At 48.1% G+C, this 18682-nt stretch overlaps 1 protein-coding gene across 1 annotated transcript in view; it reads right to left on the bottom strand.

The window, feature by feature from the left end:
* Positions 1-794: 794 nt before the first annotated feature.
* The window catches only part of LOC140421285 (melatonin receptor type 1B-like), a 204244-nt gene continuing 186356 nt past the window's right edge, over positions 795-18682 (bottom strand). Inside the window, exons 2-4 of the mRNA XM_072505887.1 lie at positions 12212-13070; positions 8569-8702; positions 795-2902 (exon numbers count right to left, since the gene is read on the bottom strand). Coding sequence (XP_072361988.1) covers positions 2739-2902; positions 8569-8702; positions 12212-13070 — 1157 coding nt within the window. The 3' untranslated portion in view covers positions 795-2738. The remainder of the gene's footprint in view (positions 2903-8568; positions 8703-12211; positions 13071-18682) is intronic.

Below are 18682 nucleotides of genomic sequence, written 5' to 3'. Positions count from 1 at the left end.
TCCAGGTGATCTCTGCATGTGAGCTGGCGATTCCTTCTCACGGACCCAAATATCTTGGATGGGTTGCAGAAGACGGTGAATGGTTAGGGATCAATCACTGAGAATGCTGTCATACAAGGAGGGCTCACATTGTCTCGCCACTTCTCGCTGAGGCGTCAGACCCCCACCACCACTGCCAGCCCATCCACCCACCGCACAACACCCAGCCCCAGCCCACCTTTCACACCCGCGAGACAGAGGTTTGAGTCAGATCGAACAGGTGATGCAAAAATGTTCTAATGCTGACTATTTACAACATGTGTTTCCTTCCCCCTTCCTAACTATTCTCTACTACACCCAAGCCATCTTAATACTCTTTCGTGGTCTACCATTTCTTCTGCGTGTTTCCCCAGGCAGAAGTGGAGGTGGTAGCTTGCAGTTATCGCGATTCTCCACCACCAGCAGCACTTAATCTCCAGAACAGAGAATGCAGACCATAATGTCAGGAAAGGACGCAAAAGACCAGCTAGCCCACTGCAAAAGACCCAAGCACGGTCTAACCCTTCCCTCCCTCAAAGGCAAAATATCTTATTGCACAATGTTCATTAGATTTGATTTGAAAGAGTAGTTTTTCCCGTAACTTAACCATTGCAGAACTTTAACCAAATGCATGGACTGTAGCGGGTTTTGTGGGCCAATAATGAAATGAAACAAGTGTCGTCTTTTAAAATCTTTCCTACTTCAAGACTGTGAAGAAAACAACTTTACAACTCTGTTTCGAAATAAATAACTTTGTCTTTATTGACCAAAGTCTGCATGCAGATGGCTACAGGTTAGAGAGAGAGAGAGCTGTTAAGGTAAACCTGCTCATTCTTTCTCAAGCTCGCAAAGACATGGAGAAAACGTTCAATATTTATACACAAGCTGTATCATTTTACAAAAACAGACCTTGTTCAAAAATGTCAATACAGTCATAACTTCTGATCAAACATGTTGTCATGGAAAGACCCTGACTCGGCTTATTTGCAGTAGTTTGTCTTTAGAGGAAATAAGACGTGGTCCTATTTTGTTTTTCACCTCTGCCCTCATGATGCCTTGACGCAGATGGACCTAGGTCATGAGGAAGTTGTGTTATTAGGACATTCCTAGATCGTGGCTTTGTTATCAGGTTTTAATAAGGTCAGGCACTATCTTCCCTCTTCTGGCCTTGTATGATACAATTATGTGGATTCTTAGCTTTGTCTAGTTTGTCAGGGTCTGATCTTGGCACTTAGCTGACACAGCTGTCTCACACTTGGTTACATAAGTTGGCTATTTTTCCCATCATGCTATTGCTGAGTTTGTGCACTTTCACATTCCCTCCTGTTGTCCCATCAGGACAACCACTCAATTTGTTCAAATAGGGATATTCAGGAGACGGGTGTAAATACATTGACACAAGCATCCAAGAAATCCTATCGCTAATAGTAATAATAGTAATAATATGAAGGCCTTAAAGATCCAATCGAACAACCCGTGTCCCAGCCAACCTAGCCAACCTAACCAACCTGGTGGGTTATAATCGTGAAATTCTTGGCCAATTTCTTGAAGTTGATCCGCCTGTCTTCTTATATGGTCAGCTAGGTTGGTAATATTTTCAGAGGCACCTGGGATATAAGTACAGCATTCCTGACCTATAATGGCACACGTTCCTCCCTGCGAGGCTAACAGATAATCCAGATCCATTCGATTTTGTAATGCCACAGTCCAGACAGCCACCAGCTCAGCCGAGACCTCGGCTAGTGCCCGTCCGGTTGCCCTGGATTCTGCTGCTGCTATGTTCGACAGTTGTTCCAATGCCGAGGCCATAAGCATCAGTTCGTTTGCTGCCTTGCCTGTTCCGTATTGTGGAAAGGCGATCATAATGAACTCCTCGGTTTTACTAATGGTCCTCCTGATTCGTGAGGAGTGTTGTTTAAGGGAGCGTAGGTGGTGCATGCAGGGTACGACATATCCTAGATAACAGGACCCTGTCCAATTTCTGGGAAGCCAGGAGTATGCTTTAGTGCCACATATGAAATAGGTCCCGTTATAGGCCGTAAAATTCTCAGCCATTGTCATCCATTGTCAAAATGGGAATTTTGCGTCCATGAGCTATTTGATGTTTTATTCCACACCCTGGACCAATCAAGAACAAACATACCCTTGTTGGAGATGTTTGGTATCGGTCCCTGCCATTTAGTTGTAAGGTTACACCTACTCTGCCCCATTGATGGTCCTTCTCCTGATTTACTAAAACATAGGGATCCTTGCGCAGTGCTCGATGGGATGGTAAGGGCAGGGGGATTCGAAACATGGGGATATCCAGGTTGATACCAGGCTAAAAATCTAGTCATCCCATAGCCAGCCGATTTCCAAATTTTCATATCTCCACCGAACCCCTGTGTTCGGTTTTGACGCAGTATCCACTCAACTGTTTCTGCTAAGTGGAATGGGAGTGATTGGAGAGGTAGCCCCTCCTTGGAATGGATGGGGATACGGGTACAAACCCAACAGTTACTTACATTCAATCTGTCAGCATAAATATATGACATATATAGAAAGCTATTAGCACGCAGCTCTTTGTCAGTTTGTTCGCCTACTGTCGAATGGCCATTAAGACCAATTAGTCCAAATAGTCCAAATGTGATAATGAAGATCCTCATTCTGCATCCTCGTTGGGGCTGAAACCAATCTTCTTACAATCCGATAGGTGTACCCAACTCGACCGTCCTTCGAGTTTAACGGCAGTCGGTGTAGTCAGCAATACTTGAAAAGGGCTGCTCCAGCGTTGCCCTAACTTCTCTCTGTCCCAATTCTTTATCAGCACGTAGTCTCCTGGTTTGACTACTGGATATCGAGGGATCTTTGTTCCGGCTGCTACTGGGAGATGGGCCTGTTTTACCTGCGAGTGGAGAAAATTTAAAGAAAATGTTAATTGCTTCAAATAACTCAGAATTCTATCTCCCATAACGTGGAGGTCTACTCCCTCTAGGGGTTCTTCATGGGCATCCCAGGGAGTCCTCATTGGCCGACCGTAGACTATCTCTGCAGCTGACAGTCCGGACCGCGAATGTGGAGTAACCCTCATGTGAAACAGTGCCAAAGGCAATACCTTTAGCCAATTTAATCCAGTTTCTTCGGTCAATTTAGATAATTTTTCTTTTAAGGTCCCATTTGCTCTTTCTACAATTCCTGCTGCCTGTGGATGATACGCGCAGTGCAGTTGTTGTTTAATTTTGAGTGCTTCGCATAATTCAGAATTGATTCGAGCCACAAAATGTGTCCCATTGTCTGAGCTCATCATTCTGGGAATCACAAATCGGGGAATAATTTCTGTCAATAGTAATTTTACCACCGTATGTGCAGTACAGTTGGTGGTGGGGAAGGCTTCAATCCATTTACTAAATACATCAATGATCACTAAACAATATTTATAGCATTGTACTTTAGGTAATTCAATAAAATCAAGCTGTATGCAGGCAAAAGGACCATCTGGCAAGGGGGTTGTTCCGGGTGCCACCAAGTTTTCAAAAGTAGCTGTACCATTCCCTCCTTGCCAAGATGTGTACAAGAATGCAAATAATCAATAAGTATCGGCAATAACGAATCTGGAACACAAACTTGACCTACTGGGGTAAGCCAGAGGTTTTGTGTCAACGAGTGCGAACACCCCATTGACTTCCATAGTGTGCGCTCAGAATCAGAGGCGTCCCTCTGTAACCTTTGAATTTCAGCTAACTCTGGCATGCCCTTTTTTGCTAGACTAGGTAGCTGATTTAAAGCTTGTGTACCCCCTGCGGGAACAATCATAGGGGCTGATGCAGACGCTGCCTTAGCGGCTGAATCAGCACGGGCGTTTCCTAATTGCACAGGAGTGTCCCCGGAAGTGTGCGCAGCACATTTAATGATAGCCAATTGACGAGGAAGTTGAATAGCAACGAGGAGATTTTTAACCCAAAGAGCATTTAGAATGGGAGAGCCTGCAGAGGTAAGGAATCCACGTTGCTGCCAGAGGCGGCCAAAATCGTGGGTGACACCAAAAGCGTACCTAGAGTCTGTGTACACATTCGCACTTTGGTCTTTGGCCAGAACACAAGCTCTAGTAAGGGCGAATAGCTCAGCTTTCTGCGCCGAGACTGGAATCTGGAAAGCAGCTGCTTCTAGAATGTCAGTGTCTGTAACAATGGCATACCCCGATTGCGGGACACCCATTTGGTAAATAGAAGAACTGCCATCAACATAAAAAGTGAGATCAGGATTATCAAGAGGGTGGTCAGTTAAATCGGGACGAGGTGCGGTAAGGAAGTGATTCCTAAGCAAACAATCATGTGGTGGATCAACAAGTACATCAGGGGGATGTTCGAGGAATGCTGCGGGATTTAAAGTGGAACAGTAATGGAAAGACAGATATGGGTTCTGTAATAGTGAGACCTCATATCGGCTCAAGCGGGCCTGTGTCAGATGCTGGGTCTGCTGAGATGTAAGGAAAGCCACAACAGAGTGTGAGGTATACACATGCACGGGCTGATGAAGGGTTAGATTAGAGGCTGCCTGAGCTAACACATGTACAGCAGTGAGAATTTGAGTGCAGGGGGGCAAACCACAAGCTACTGGATCCAATTTAGTAGAATAATAGGCAACCGGACGGCGTTGGTCACCATGTTCCTGTGTCAAGACACCCGTGGCACATAGGTCAAGGACATTAACATACAACTGGAAGGGCCTGTCATAAAGAGGTCGTCCTAGAGCCGGGGCGGAAGCCAGCGCGTTCTTGAGAGTAACAAAAGATTGCTGTGCTAAATCGGGTAGTTCAAACTTAAGGGGTGAATTCTGGGAGGAATAAGGAGTAAGCTCCTTGGTATGAGCAGTAACATTCGGAATCCATTGTCTGCAAAAGTTCACTAAACCTAAAAAGGCTCTCATCTGCTTTGGCGAGGTAGGAAGTGCGGTTTGCAAAATGGGAGTAATACGATCCTGCGTAAGGGAACGTTCAGTAGCGCTTATCAGAACGCCCAGAAATTTAACCTGCCTCTGTCCTTTGTGTACTTTATTAGGTGGTATTACATATCCCCAGGAATGGAGACGGGTGAGCAGATAAATGGAGTCGCGTTCGTTAGAAGCAAAGTCAGGGCTAGCAAGGAGTAAGTCATCGACATACTGTATAATAGTAGATCCCCCCGGAGGTGTCAAAGTAGCTAATTGGGAGTGCAGTGCCTGTGAGAAGAGTGTCGGTGAATGAATGAAACCTTGCGGTAGCCTAGTCCAAGTGTACTGGTGCCCTTTGAATGTGAAGGCAAACAAATACTGGGATTCAGCGGCAAGGGGTATCGCAAAAAAGGCGTGTTGTAAGTCCACAAGGGTAAAGACAGCTGCCTCAGGCGGGATATTACTGAGGATTGTAGCCGGGTTAGGGACCAGGGGATGCAAGGGTTCAACGATTTGATTGATACGGCGGAGGTCCTGGACCAAACGCCATTCAGACGGCCGCCCAACCTTAGGAACCGGAAGAATAGGAGTGTTACAGGGCGATTGGCACGGAACCAAAATTCCCTGTTGAAGGAAGGACTGTATCATGCTGGAGATTCCTTCCTCAGCATCAGGGCGAATAGGGTACTGAGAAATGGAGGGCAGGGGCACACCGGACTTAACCTTAATGAGAACTGGAGGCACATTAGTAAGACCAACTTCGTGTTTGGATGCAGCCCATAAGTCTGCAGGAATCTCTGGGGATGGGGAACGGTTGGTCCGATGGTGGTTCAATGTACCATCAACACAAAAGGGCTGTGAAAAATACTGTAACGTGCCTTCAGGGAAGGTCTGTCGTCCAGTATAAAAAGCATCACATTTTCCTTGGAGGGTAGCAACCAGAAAGCCCAGTGACCTGGCACTGTAGCCTGCATTGACAGTGAGGGTAACGTGAGGTGCCACTAGTCCAGACTGTTTCCAGAATACGAGGGGCACTTCAACAAGAAATGCAGAGCCCTCTTTTCCCTCAGCATGAGCGATGAAAGTAACCGCCACCGTGGACCCGAGGGAGTCCCGGTAGATGGTCTCCAAATCGGGCGAGCACCCCGTGTGGTCATAGCAAAGGGTCACGTGTGGATGAGGAACATGCAAGGGAGGTGAAAAATTGGAGGGATCAAAATCAACGGACCACCATTGGGGAGTGAAAAAAGGGGTAAATTTCGAGGCTGGACTTGTGGAGCCGTGGAGATCGTGACGCCGTCGTCAAGGCAAACAATCTCAACTTGTAAGGGACATAACAGATCACAGCCAGCAAGATTAACACCGAAGGTATGCGTGACAGTGAAGGGAATACAACATTGACGGTCATTAACTTGAACCAGAAGGGGTTTCGTGAGTTGGTATGTAGCCCTCTCACCCATAAAACCAGAAAGTTCCACATATTCGTCTGAGAGAGGAAAACAATACTGTTTAACTAACGTCAAATTCAACGTAGAAGCAGTTGCCCCTGTATCAATGAGGAAGGGGACGGGAATACCCTCAATGTGAATTGTAGCTGTGGGTTCCTCAGAGTGGTCGCCAGAGAGAACCGGGAAATTGGAGCGGGCCAGTCAATAGGGGTGGGAGTCAGTGAAGGGAGCATACCGCCGTGGAGGGGGTGCCCTGTCTCTGCGTGATGCAAGGCGATCCCTAGCGTAGTGACCCGTCCGTCTGCAATTAAAGCAAGTGACACTGTCTCGGGTTGGAGGACAAGGTCGGGGAGGGCCTTGGTGACGTTCATAAGGTGGGGGGTTCCTGCGAGGGGGTCGCTGGACAAACTCCGACTTTATTTTGGGTGTAGGAGGGTCCCTTCCGAAAGCTTCTCTGTCACGGCCATTGCTCCAGTAATAAGAGATAGCACGTCGCATGTGGGATTTGGAGCTATCGGACCAATCCATATTATTAGTTTTAATACTGGTTGCTATGCGGTCAGGCACGACCTGCATAAGCAGCGCATTGAACTGGGGAGATTTCAAGCCCGCATTAAAAGTCTCATCACCGGAATAAAGAGTGTAAATTCCACAAAAGCGGTCAAAAAATTCAGGACCCTCCTCCTTAGGAGTGGGTGTACAATCAAGAATTTTGGAGATATCTACAGGTTTACGGAGAGCATACTTAAGTGCTGGGAACATTAAAGCGAGTTGAGCCTCATCTGATGGATTGTTGGTTTTAAATGCATCCCATGTGGTTCCATGATCCCCTAATTCTCGTTTCCATTTCTCATCTAAATCTGGGGGAAGGGATGAAAAAATAAGGGAATACTGATCCCTAGGGGTAGCACCATACACAGTCGCAGTTCTCCTCAGATATTCTGTAAAGCCCTCTGGGTCCGTTTGATGTGAAGGACAGTGAGCCATGATCAAACAGAGCTCCTGAGGTTTAAAAGCCTGCCATGTCTCAATAAATTGGTCGTCGTCATCAGTCGCTCGAGGGTTAACGAGGCGTCGGATTGGAAAATTTGCAGGGGGAGGCGGTGGTGGAAAAGGCTCCTCTACCGGTGCGGTACTGATAGTTAATTCTTGGAAAGCCTGATTAACAGAGGTAACGGGCTGATCGAGGAAGGTGGTTGGTGCTTTTGAGCGAGTGCGTGTTGCAATGGGAGTAATAGGAGCAGGGAGATTATCGGCAGCAAGATTGTTACAAGGGGGAGGGTGAGAACGGGGCTGCCGCACCGTGGAGCTGGGAAGAGGTGGCCATGGGGGCATCGTGGGATTTAATTCCTCCTCCTCTGTATCAATCAAATAGGGAAACAACGGCATGCCAGAGGTAGTGGGAGGATCCTCCTGATTTTTAATCTGATAGGATATTCCGACCTGCTTATCGCCCAATGCAGTATTATCCCCCCTTGATTCTTAGGATCTTTCCTGTCCCATAGTTCACATTCGAATTTCAACGTTTCCCAGTCTTTGGTTTCTCCATCTTTATAATCAGCAATCCCTCTCCTACGTGCATTGTCCCTCCAACTCATTAACAAGGACAGTTTGTGTCGTCTGTCTGATTCTTTTTGCCATTTGGTAATTAATTTCTTCCATTTGGCTCCGGCATTCCGAGACCAAATGGCTGTCTCTGCCGCGGTGCAGTTTTCTAAATTCCAGGTACCACCTAGTGGCCAAATTTCAGATCCGAATTTCTTATTTAAAGCTGAAGACAAGAGGCGTAAATTGCGTTCCTTATCAGGGAACATGGTGCACATAAAAAGCAAGGGAGAATTGTCCTCCGTTTTGTCCAGGCTCTGGCCCATGACTTTTAAGGAGTGGAAAAAAAATTAAAAGAGAGAGAGAAGAGAAAAAAAAGGGGAAAAACTGCCTTGTAAATTTAAAAGTCAAAAATCCAAATCTGGTCCCTGACCTAGCCAAGCCTGTGTATCCCTGTCCTGGGGAAAAAAAACAAGAGCAGGTGGTCCCTGACCTTAAGCTTTGAACAACAACTGGGTCCCAGACCCTAAGAACATTACTCACAGTCAAATTTAGATTCGAACCCCGTCACCTGTCAGCGTTATCCGTCAGGGACGAGGGGTCACAGCACCGATCCGAGAGAGAGAGAAAGACCAAGGTTAAAGCTTACCTTGTTGCGCCGTCCGTCTCCGCTCTCCGGGTTCGTGCTCGATCACTTGTTCGGTCCCCCACGGAAGCCACTCAGGGTATTGGTGAGGGGTCGCAGCGCCACTGTCGTCTTTTAAAATCTTTCCTACTTCAAGACTGTGAAGAAAACAACTTTACAACTCTGTTTCGAAATAAATAACTTTGTCTTTATTGACCAAAGTCTGCATGCAGATGGCTACAGGTTAGAGAGAGAGAGAGCTGTTAAGGTAAACCTGCTCATTCTTTCTCAAGCTCGCAAAGACATGGAGAAAACGTTCAATATTTATACACAAGCTGTATCATTTTACAAAAACAGACCTTGTTCAAAAATGTCAATACAGTCATAACTTCTGATCAAACATGTTGTCATGGAAAGACCCTGACTCGGCTTATTTGCAGTAGTTTGTCTTTAGAGGAAATAAGACGTGGTCCTATTTTGTTTTTCACCTCTGCCCTCATGATGCCTTGACGCAGATGGACCTAGGTCATGAGGAAGTTGTGTTATTAGGACATTCCTAGATCGTGGCTTTGTTATCAGGTTTTAATAAGGTCAGGCACTATCTTCCCTCTTCTGGCCTTGTATGATACAATTATGTGGATTCTTAGCTTTGTCTAGTTTGTCAGGGTCTGATCTTGGCACTTAGCTGACATAGCTTTCTCACACTTGGTTACATAAGTTGGCTATTTTTCCCATCATGCTATTGCTGAGTTTGTACACTTTCACACAAGAATAGTCCATTGCTTTTGTTTATTCGGACAATACCACAAAATAGAAAGAGCGCGCACGGCAAAATGGTTACAATTAATCTCCTTGATAATAGACTGCGGTAGAAAGTTTGTATACTGTCATTGATGAATGGCAAATGTGTCTTTCAGTGCTAAATAACAATGCTCACTCACATTTCTATAATACGTCTCACATACAGAAACACACAGCAAAGCAGCTTACAGGGCAGCAGAAGCCAGCCAGCATCGAACAAAAAGGGAAAACAGAATACGTTTGGGCCAAGGTGGGGCAAGGAGCCTGGAGTGGCAAAGATCTTAGCAAGGAAGGTCGGTGGCAAGACATGGGGTTGGAAGGACAGGGAGCGAAGGGGCAGCCAACGGTGGTGGAGCCGTAAGAAACCGGTTTTGGTGGATGGTAGAATGAACCGGAGCTGGGAGAGAATTGCGCACAGCCGGAGAATATTACAGAGATGGCGGCATGGGGGAGAGATCTTGCAGGAAGCTGAAAACGAGGAGAGTTATCGTGAACTGGATGCAAATTGAGTTGATTTCTACAGAAGTATTTATTAAATTGATGAATCAAAATCTGGACTTTTCAGGCTGACGATTCTGCCAGCAAGCTTCCTGTGAGAGTTGTCTTGGAAGGAGTTGTAAAGGGGAATACATGAAGGGCTCGCTGGGTCACAGGGCAGAGGCAATGAGAATGCCACGATGGGTAAGGATACAGAGTGCCAACATGCCAGGTGACTCATGGAGTCTGGTGAATGGAGATGGGCAAGTTATTTTTTTATTCGTTCATGGGATGTGGGCATTGCTGGCTGGGCCAGCATTCATTGCCTGAACTGAGTGGTTTGCTAGGTCATTTCAGGCAGTGAAAAGTCAACCACATTGCTTTGGATCTGGAGTCAGATGTAGTTTCCCTCCTCCTGGAGGGCGTTAGTGAACTAGATGGCTTTTCCGACAATCGGCATTGGTTTCCTGGTCATCATTACACTTTTAATTCCAGATTTCTATTGAATTGATATTTCGACATCTACCATGGTGGCATCTGAACCTGGGTCCCCAAAGCATTACCCTGGGTCTCCAGGTTACTAGTCCAGTGACAATACCACTACACCATGGCCTTCCCAATTTGGCACGACCTTTGAAAGAACTGCAGCTTTGACAGTTAAATGTTGGTTTAGAGTTTAGCAGGAGATGTATGGTCAGAAATGTGGAGTAAGGAGTTAAGTAGGAAACTCACCTAAATATCCATAAGTATACCTAAACTTGTCAGCTTTCAGACCTAGCTTGAGGTGAAAGCCAGGGAGTTGGTAACAGACAAGGGCATGCATTGGCTTTGGTTTTATTAGCAGTCGGCCAGAGAACATTCTTATCCATTGAAGTTTGAGGTTTGGATAGGCAGTCAGAGAACAGCTCTGAGTTCAATGGCAGAATGGATAAACGGAAACTGGATGTTGCCGGTGCGTTTGAGCTAAGCCCTTGTTTCCAATGATGTTGGATATCATGATGATATCATGTAGTTTGGCCAGTGAATGAAGAATGGAACCCTGGGAGCCACACGCTCAGTGGCCATCCATGGAAAGGTGGGAACAACAGCTGTGACAGATGGAAGGGTTGATTCCCCACCAAGGCTCTCTCAAAGAGTGACAACTCTCACAGGACGTGTGATGGGAAATCAGGGGTCAGCAAGGTATAATTTTAGACTCATCAACTTAAATAAGAAAGGAACTCTAACTCCTTAAAAATTTACTCAGTTCACTTACTCGTTACAACTATCCTCCAATTTGGCATTTTTAAAAATGGCTACCAGTGAATTATTCATTAAAAATGTGTCCAAATGGACTGATTTTTATCTCACACAAAACCTGACACAAAGTTAGAATTGGGCTAAAATAGCTTGAACTCCTTTTGCAAGAGGTAATCATATTGGTTCTGTCTGTACATACTGCAATAGAATTGTAAAGGAATGGTTTATTCCGGTGTGGTAGTCGGTATTAGGGGTATTACGGTATGCTGAATAATGCTGTAAGACCATTGGTGTGAGAGGTACCTGAGACTGCTATTTCATTGGTGAAGCCTGCCTGCTGGTTCCGCCCAGTAAGGCGGAGTATAAGAGCCTGTGTCTCCCCAGCAGCTGCATTCTGTACCTGCGCTGCTGGGGGAAACATCTAGTACAATAAAGCCTTCAATTGTCTCCAATCTCGCTTCAGGAGTTATTGATCGAGCATCATCCGGGTTCAGTCATTTTTCTCAGTTTGCATTAAAAAAAAGAAAAGACTGATTTGCCACGGAGTTGTTTCTTTCTCACAAGCTTTCCTTTGAGTGGGTAAGGAAGAGTAAAGCTTAGCATTTGTGAGAAAAGGACTGGGGGTGGGCAGGGGGGGAGGGGGAGGGGTGGGGGGGTGGGGGGGTGGTCTGGAAACTGGAATTAAAATGATTGTGAAACCATTATCGATTGTCATAAAAGCCCATCTGGTTTACTAATGTCCTTTGGAAAAGGAAATCTGCCACCATTACCTGACCTGGCCCACATGTGACTCCAGACCCACAGCAATGCGATTGACTCTTAAATGCCCTCTGAAATGGCCTAGCACTCAGTTCAAGGGAATCTGGCGATGAGCAAGAAATGTTTACCCAGCCACATTCCCTGAATGAATTTTTTTTTTTAAAACCTAACGCACAGATTTATGTTTGAGAATATCATACACCATCAAGCTGAACATCTCTACAGTTATTTTTGATATACAATTAAAATTTGAAACATCTGAGACTTTAGGGACATAGTAACTAAAGTGAATTATACTGGTTGAAGTGGAACAAAATATGTATTGATAATCTCTTGATATTATTGATGGTACAGATCAAAATGAGAGGAGCACAATCAAATGCTGTCTCACACATTCACTTCCGCCACGTTGTTATTGGTCGGTGCTGGAGACGGCTTGCTCTTCATCGCCTCTGTTCCGAATTTTGACAAATCAGCAAAGAGGAGTCTTGGAGACCACAATGAAGTGAGTATTCGCTTGTATTCATTTCGGAAGTTCTGATTGAGAAGCCCGTAGATGACTGCATTAAGGCAGCTGTTGAAGTAAGCCATGAAATAGCTCATGACAAACAGCCATTCTGGGATTTGCGGTGCCACCGCTAGAGGATTTATGGCCACGGCTAAGCCAATAAAATTCAGTGGCCCCCAGCAAACTGCAAACAGCACAAAGACCACAAACATGGTGAGGAAATTTCTGAAGTCGCTGGGTTTTAACTTTGGCTCGTCGGGCTTCACGCGTCGCTTTACCTGGATGACCAAGATCCAGATTCTCATGTAGCAGTAGGTCACCACGCCAATGGGGACTAGGAAGTGGACAACCACTACGGCAATCGTATAATACGAGCTTACTGTTTGGGCAAACGTGCAGGAATATACGCGAGGGTCGTACTGCAGAGAGCCCACAAAGAAATTTGGGATGATTGCGATCACTGTTAAGACCCAGGTCAGGCACAGGTAGCAGATCGTGTTTCTGTAGCTGTAGAACTTGTCGTACTTGAAACTGTGGCAGATGTAACAGTATCTGTTGATAGCGATCGCTGTGATGTTGAAAACCGACCCGATGACACTCAGGCCCATTAGAAACCCACTAACCTGGCAGTGGGTATCACCCAGCTTCCATCCATGTTGGAAAATGGCAAACAAGATCACTGGGTACGGGTACACTGCCACAACCAGGTCAGCTACAGAAAGGCTGACGACAAAGATGTTACCTGAAAAGAAAAATAGACAATATGTAGAAGCCATTTCAATCATTGGAATCATAGAATTTACAGTGCAGAAGGAGGCCATTCGGCCCATCGAGTCTGCACCAGCCCTTGGAAAGAGCACCCCACTTAAGCCCACACCTCCACCCTATCCCCATAACCCAACCTAACCTTTTTGGACACTAAGGGCAATTTACCACGGCCAATCCAACCAACCTGCACATCTTTGGACTGTGGGAGGAAACCACAGCACCCGGAGGAAACCCACGCACACACGGGGAGGACGTGCAGACTCCGCACAGACAGTGACCCAAGCCGGGAATCGAACCTGGAACCCTGGAGCTCTGAAGAAATGACATCCCACCCCCAAAAGTTCCCCCCTCACGTGTTTTACCAACCGACCCAAATTCAATTTATGCTCCCACACCCGCGCCACCTGGATACCCAAATATCGAATGCTCCCTCCCACCACCTTGAACGGCATCTCGCCCAATCTCTTCTCCTGCCCCCTCGCCTGGATCGCAAAGACCTCATTCTTACTGATATTCAATTTGTATCCCGAAAACCGGCCAAATTCCTCGAATATCCCCATAATCCCTCCAATTCACCCCGCGGGTCCGATATGTACAGAAACAGATCGTCCACGTCCGCCTGGAGCGAGACCCTGTGTTCCACGCCCACCCCCGTACCCAGACTATCCCCTGCCAGACCCTCGATGTTCTCAATGCCAATGCCAACGGCTCCATAGCCAAGGCAAATAATAGTGGGGAAAGTGGACATCCCTGCCTCGTCCCCTGGTACAACCTGAAATAATCTGACCTCACCCGATCTGTCCGCATACACGCCACCGGTGCCTAGTATAGCAACTGGACCCAGTCCACAAATCCCTGCCCAAACCCATACAGCCCCAGGACCTCTCATAGGTATTCCCACTCCACCCGATCAAAGGCCTTCTCTGCGTCCATGGCCATTACCACCTCAACCTCGCGCCCCTCTGGAGGCAACATAATTACATTAGGCAACCTCCTAATGTTGGTCACCAAGTGTCGCCCCTTAACAAACCCCGTCTGGTCCTCCCCTATTACCATTGGGATGCAGTCTTCGATCCTTGTGGCCAGGATCTTCGCCAATGGTTTGGCATCCACATTTAACAGGGAAATCAGCTTATACGACCCACTGCTTTCCGGATCCTTATCCCATTTTAAAATGAGGGAGCTCAACACCTGTGACAATGTCGGCGGGGGGTGGAGGGGGCGGGGGGGCACTCCCAACTACTTTGCTTCATTGAACAGCGGTCCCAACACCCCCGGGAACTTCTTACAAAATTCCACCGGATACCCTACCAGTCCCGGGGCCTTACCCGATGGCATCGCCTCCAAACCCTCTAGAACATGGAACATAGAATAGTACAGCACAGAACAGGCCCTTCGGCCCTCGATGTTGTGCCGAGCTTTGTCCGAAATCAAGATCAAGCTATCCCACTCCCTGTCATTCTGGTGTGCTCCATGTGCCTATCCAATAACCGCTTGAAAGTTCCTAAAGTGTCCGACTCCACTATCACAGCAGACAGTCCATTCCACACCCTAACCACTCTCTGAGTAAAGAACCTACCTCTGACATCCCTCCTATATCTCCCACCCTGAACCTTATAGTTATGCCCCCTTGTAACAGCTACATCCACCCGAGGAAATAGTCTCTGAACGTCCACTCTATCTATCCCCCTCATCATCTTATAAACCTCTATTAAGTGGCCTCTCATCCTCCTCCGCTCCAAAGAGAAAAATCCGAGCTCCCTCAACCTTTCCTCATATGACCTACCCTGCAAACCAGGCAGCATCCTGGTAAATCTCCATTGCACCCTTTCCAATGCTTCCACATCCTTCCTATAGTGAGGTGACCTGAACTGCACACAATATTCCAAGTGTGGTCTCACCAGGGTCATGTACAGTTGCAACATAACCCCCGGGCTCTTAAACTCAAGCCCCCTGTTAATAAACGCTAACACACTATAGGCCTTCTTCACGGCTCTATCCACTTGAGTGGCAACCTTCAGAGATCTGTAGACATGAACCCCAAGATCTCTCTGTTCCTCCACATTCCTCAGAACCCTGCGTTGACCCTGTAATCTGCATTCAAATTTTTCCTCCCAAAATGAATCACCTCGCACTTATCAGGGTTAAACTCCATCTGCCATTAGTCGTAGTGTGTTACTATGACTACAAGCCCAATTGGGGCCCCCAGGCCCTCCACCACCTCCTCATAAACCTTCGGGAACTCCAACCCTCACAGAAACCTCCTCATCCCCTCTTCCTCGGCTGGGGTTCCGACTTATACAATTTTCTATAAAACTCCCTAAACACCCCATTCACCCTCGCCAGGTCCAAGACCATATTCCCACCTGTGTCCTTCCCTTTTCCAATCTCTCTCGCTGCCTCCTGCTTCCTCAACTGGTGCACTAACATCCTGCTCACTTTCTCCCCATACTCGTATACCGCCCCTCTCACCCTTCGCAACTGTCTTACTGCCTTACTCGTGGTCAACAATCCAAATTCCATTTGCAGCCTCTGGCGTTCATTTAACAGTCCTTCCTCCCGGGCCTCTGCATATCTCCTGTCCATCTGCAGGATTTCCTCCACTAGCCTTTCTATCTCCACCCGCTCCGCCTTCTCCCTGTGTGCCCGAATCAAAATAAACTCCCCCCTGACCACTGCCTCACAAACCGTACCTGCCAAAACCTCCCCGTGTTATTAATCTCAACATACGCTCGGAAGGCCTTCCTCACCCGCCCACACACCTCCTCCTCCACTAACAGCCCTACATCCAGCCTCCATTGTGGGCGCTGCCCCCCCCCTTTGTTCACTCGTAAATCCACCCAGTGCGGGTCATGGTGCGACACCACTATTGCCAAATACTCGACATCCACCACCTCTGCCAACACCGTCTCGTCCACCACGGAATAATCTAATCGTGAGTACACCTTTCCCCATGGGAGTAAAGAGAAAATTATTTCGCTGTCGGCCTCCCAAATCTCTATGGATCTACCCATGCGCTCCATGAACCCCCGGAGCTCCTTAGCTGTAGCCGACACTCTCCCTGACCTCGAGCTCGACCGGTCCAATCTCGGATCCAGGACCGTATTAAAGATCCCCCTCCCCCATAATCAGCCGATGAGAATCCAGGTCTGGAATCCTCCCCAGCACCCGCCTCATATATTCCACATTGTCCCAGCTCGGGGCATAGATGTTGACTAACACCACCAGCAGCCCCTCCAATTTCCCGCTTACCATAACGTACCTCCCCCCAGAGTCCGCCACTATATTTCCCACCTTGAACGCCACCCCCTTCATTTTAAAATCCAACCCCAAATGAAATACTTGCCCATCCAACCCATCCCTTCCTCAGTCTAATCTGATCCCCCGCCTTTAGGTATGTCTCTTGTAGCATGGCCACATCCACCTTCAATCACTTTAAGAGTGCAAGCACACAGGCTCTCTTGACTGGCCCATTCAATCCTCGTGCATACCATGTGACCAGCCTGGTCGGGGGCACCCTGCCCCCGCACTCCCCGCCATGCCGACCTGCCGAATCAACCATAGCCCCTCTTGGGCCAACCTCCAGCCCGTATCCCACATCTCCGCAGACCCGCCCCCGGCCATCGATCGTCTTTCCCTTACACTTTAAATACCCTTCCCCTGTCAGAAGAACTTCCCCCCCCACCCACCCAGATCCCCCAGCAACAACCCCTGCCCGCATCCCCCCACAGACCTTCCACTGACGCCCCATTGCGCTTCCGTCAACTAGCCCGCCCAGCTAGCCTGGCAGCCCCTGTCCATGGCGCCTAGCATCTTACCCCCCCCCCCCCCCCCCCGCTGATTCCCCTAACACCCACTCGAACATTAGTGCAAATAAACCAAAAACAACCCCCTTGCAAGCCCAAACGAAGAAACCAACCCCCCATCTCCTGACAATGGACAAAGAACAAACCGGAAGGTGAAAAATAAAGAAATGGCCCCAAGCATAAGTGATGCACGATCAATGACTACTGAAGCGAGGTTGTAGTCCAACTGAAGGCTTTAATAAGCCAGATGTTTCCCCCAGCAGCTCAGGTGCAGAAAGAAAGCTGCTGGGGCAGCATGGACTCTTATACCCCGACTTGCAGGGCGGAGCTACCATACAGCTTGAATAATGGGAAACATACAATATCTACCAATAGTGTTCCAGCATTACTAGGTACTGTAATACCTCTACATAGACTACCACATTCACCCCCTGTTAAAAAAAGAGTCTGGCTTTGTGTGGTTTGGTATTACAACATGTTAACATGGTAGATATTATAGTTATGGAGGTACTGTAATACCTCCGTACAGCGTTTTGTCTTATTGTCGTAACTATTTACAATTTCACAATTAACTATATACACATTAAGGGGAAGCAATCAGTCGATCGGGGGCCCTGGTCGTCCTCTGTGATTGTCGAAGCTTTGGTGGTGATGCCGGTGGAGGCTCGGGCGTCTGTGACTCCGGGAGCGTGGCCTCGATCTCTGTGGCAGCTTCAACACCCCTAGACGGCGCTGGTGAGGAAGCCGATTGACCTGGGAAGGGAGCGTCTGCGGGGTGCGTCAGTGGGCGGGGGGGTCTAGACGGGGCCGGCGGAAGAACTGATCCTCCTGGGAAGGGGGCGGCTGTAAGGTGCACCGGTGGGAGGGAGGGTGGGACTGGTGGCTGGGGTGTGCGTGGCGATCCGGCGGACGGCAGGTCTCGTAGGGAGACCGTATCTTGTCGGCCGTCGGGGTACGCCACGTGGGCGTACTGGGGTTAGCGTGGAGAAGATGGACCCTCTCGACCAACGGGTCTGACTTGTGCACCCACACGTGTTTTTGGAGCAGGATGGGTCCGGGAGCTGCCAGCCAGGTCGGGAGCGAGGTCCCAGAGGAAGACTTCCTGGGGAAGACAAGGAGATGTTCGTGAGGTGACTACTAAAGCTAGGTTGTAGTCCAACTGAAGGCTTTAATAAGCTAGATGTTTCCCCCAACAGCTCAGGTACAGAAAGAAGGCTGCTGGGGTGGCACGGGCTCTTATACCCCATCTTGCAGGGCAGAGCTACCATACAGCTTGACCAATGGGAAACATACAATATCTACTAATAGTGTTCCAGCATTACTAGCTACTGTAATACCTCTACACAGACTACCACAATAAGTTAACAGCAACAGCTCCGCCAAAGTTCAATGTCCACCTTCTCCTGCCAGTCCATTGTCTCTGCAAAATTCTACCGCCTCCTCCGCCAATCCAAAGTACAATTCCCGGCGTTCGTCGGTCACCAGCAGACATGCTGGGTACAGTAAACCGAACTTCACCCCCTTCTTGTAGAGGTCAGCCTTGACCTTGTTGTAGCTCGCTCTCCTTTTGGCCAACACTGCACCTAGGTCCTGGTACACTCGGATTTCACTGCCCTCCCAGGTGCAATGCCTCGTCTGCCTGGCCCACCTCACAATTTGCTCCTTGTCCAGGAACCGGTGCAACCGCACCACCATCGCCCTCGGCGGCTCATTCCCCTGGAGCTTCCTCATCAGCGCCTTGTGCGCTCAATCCACCTCCAACAGCCGTGCAAACGACCCT

The sequence above is a fragment of the Scyliorhinus torazame genome, chromosome 5, assembly GCF_047496885.1.
Source record: "Scyliorhinus torazame isolate Kashiwa2021f chromosome 5, sScyTor2.1, whole genome shotgun sequence".
NCBI lineage: Eukaryota > Metazoa > Chordata > Chondrichthyes > Carcharhiniformes > Scyliorhinidae > Scyliorhinus > Scyliorhinus torazame.
The sequence above is the reverse complement of the archived record's forward strand: the minus strand, read 5'-3'. Positions and strand labels throughout refer to the sequence as shown.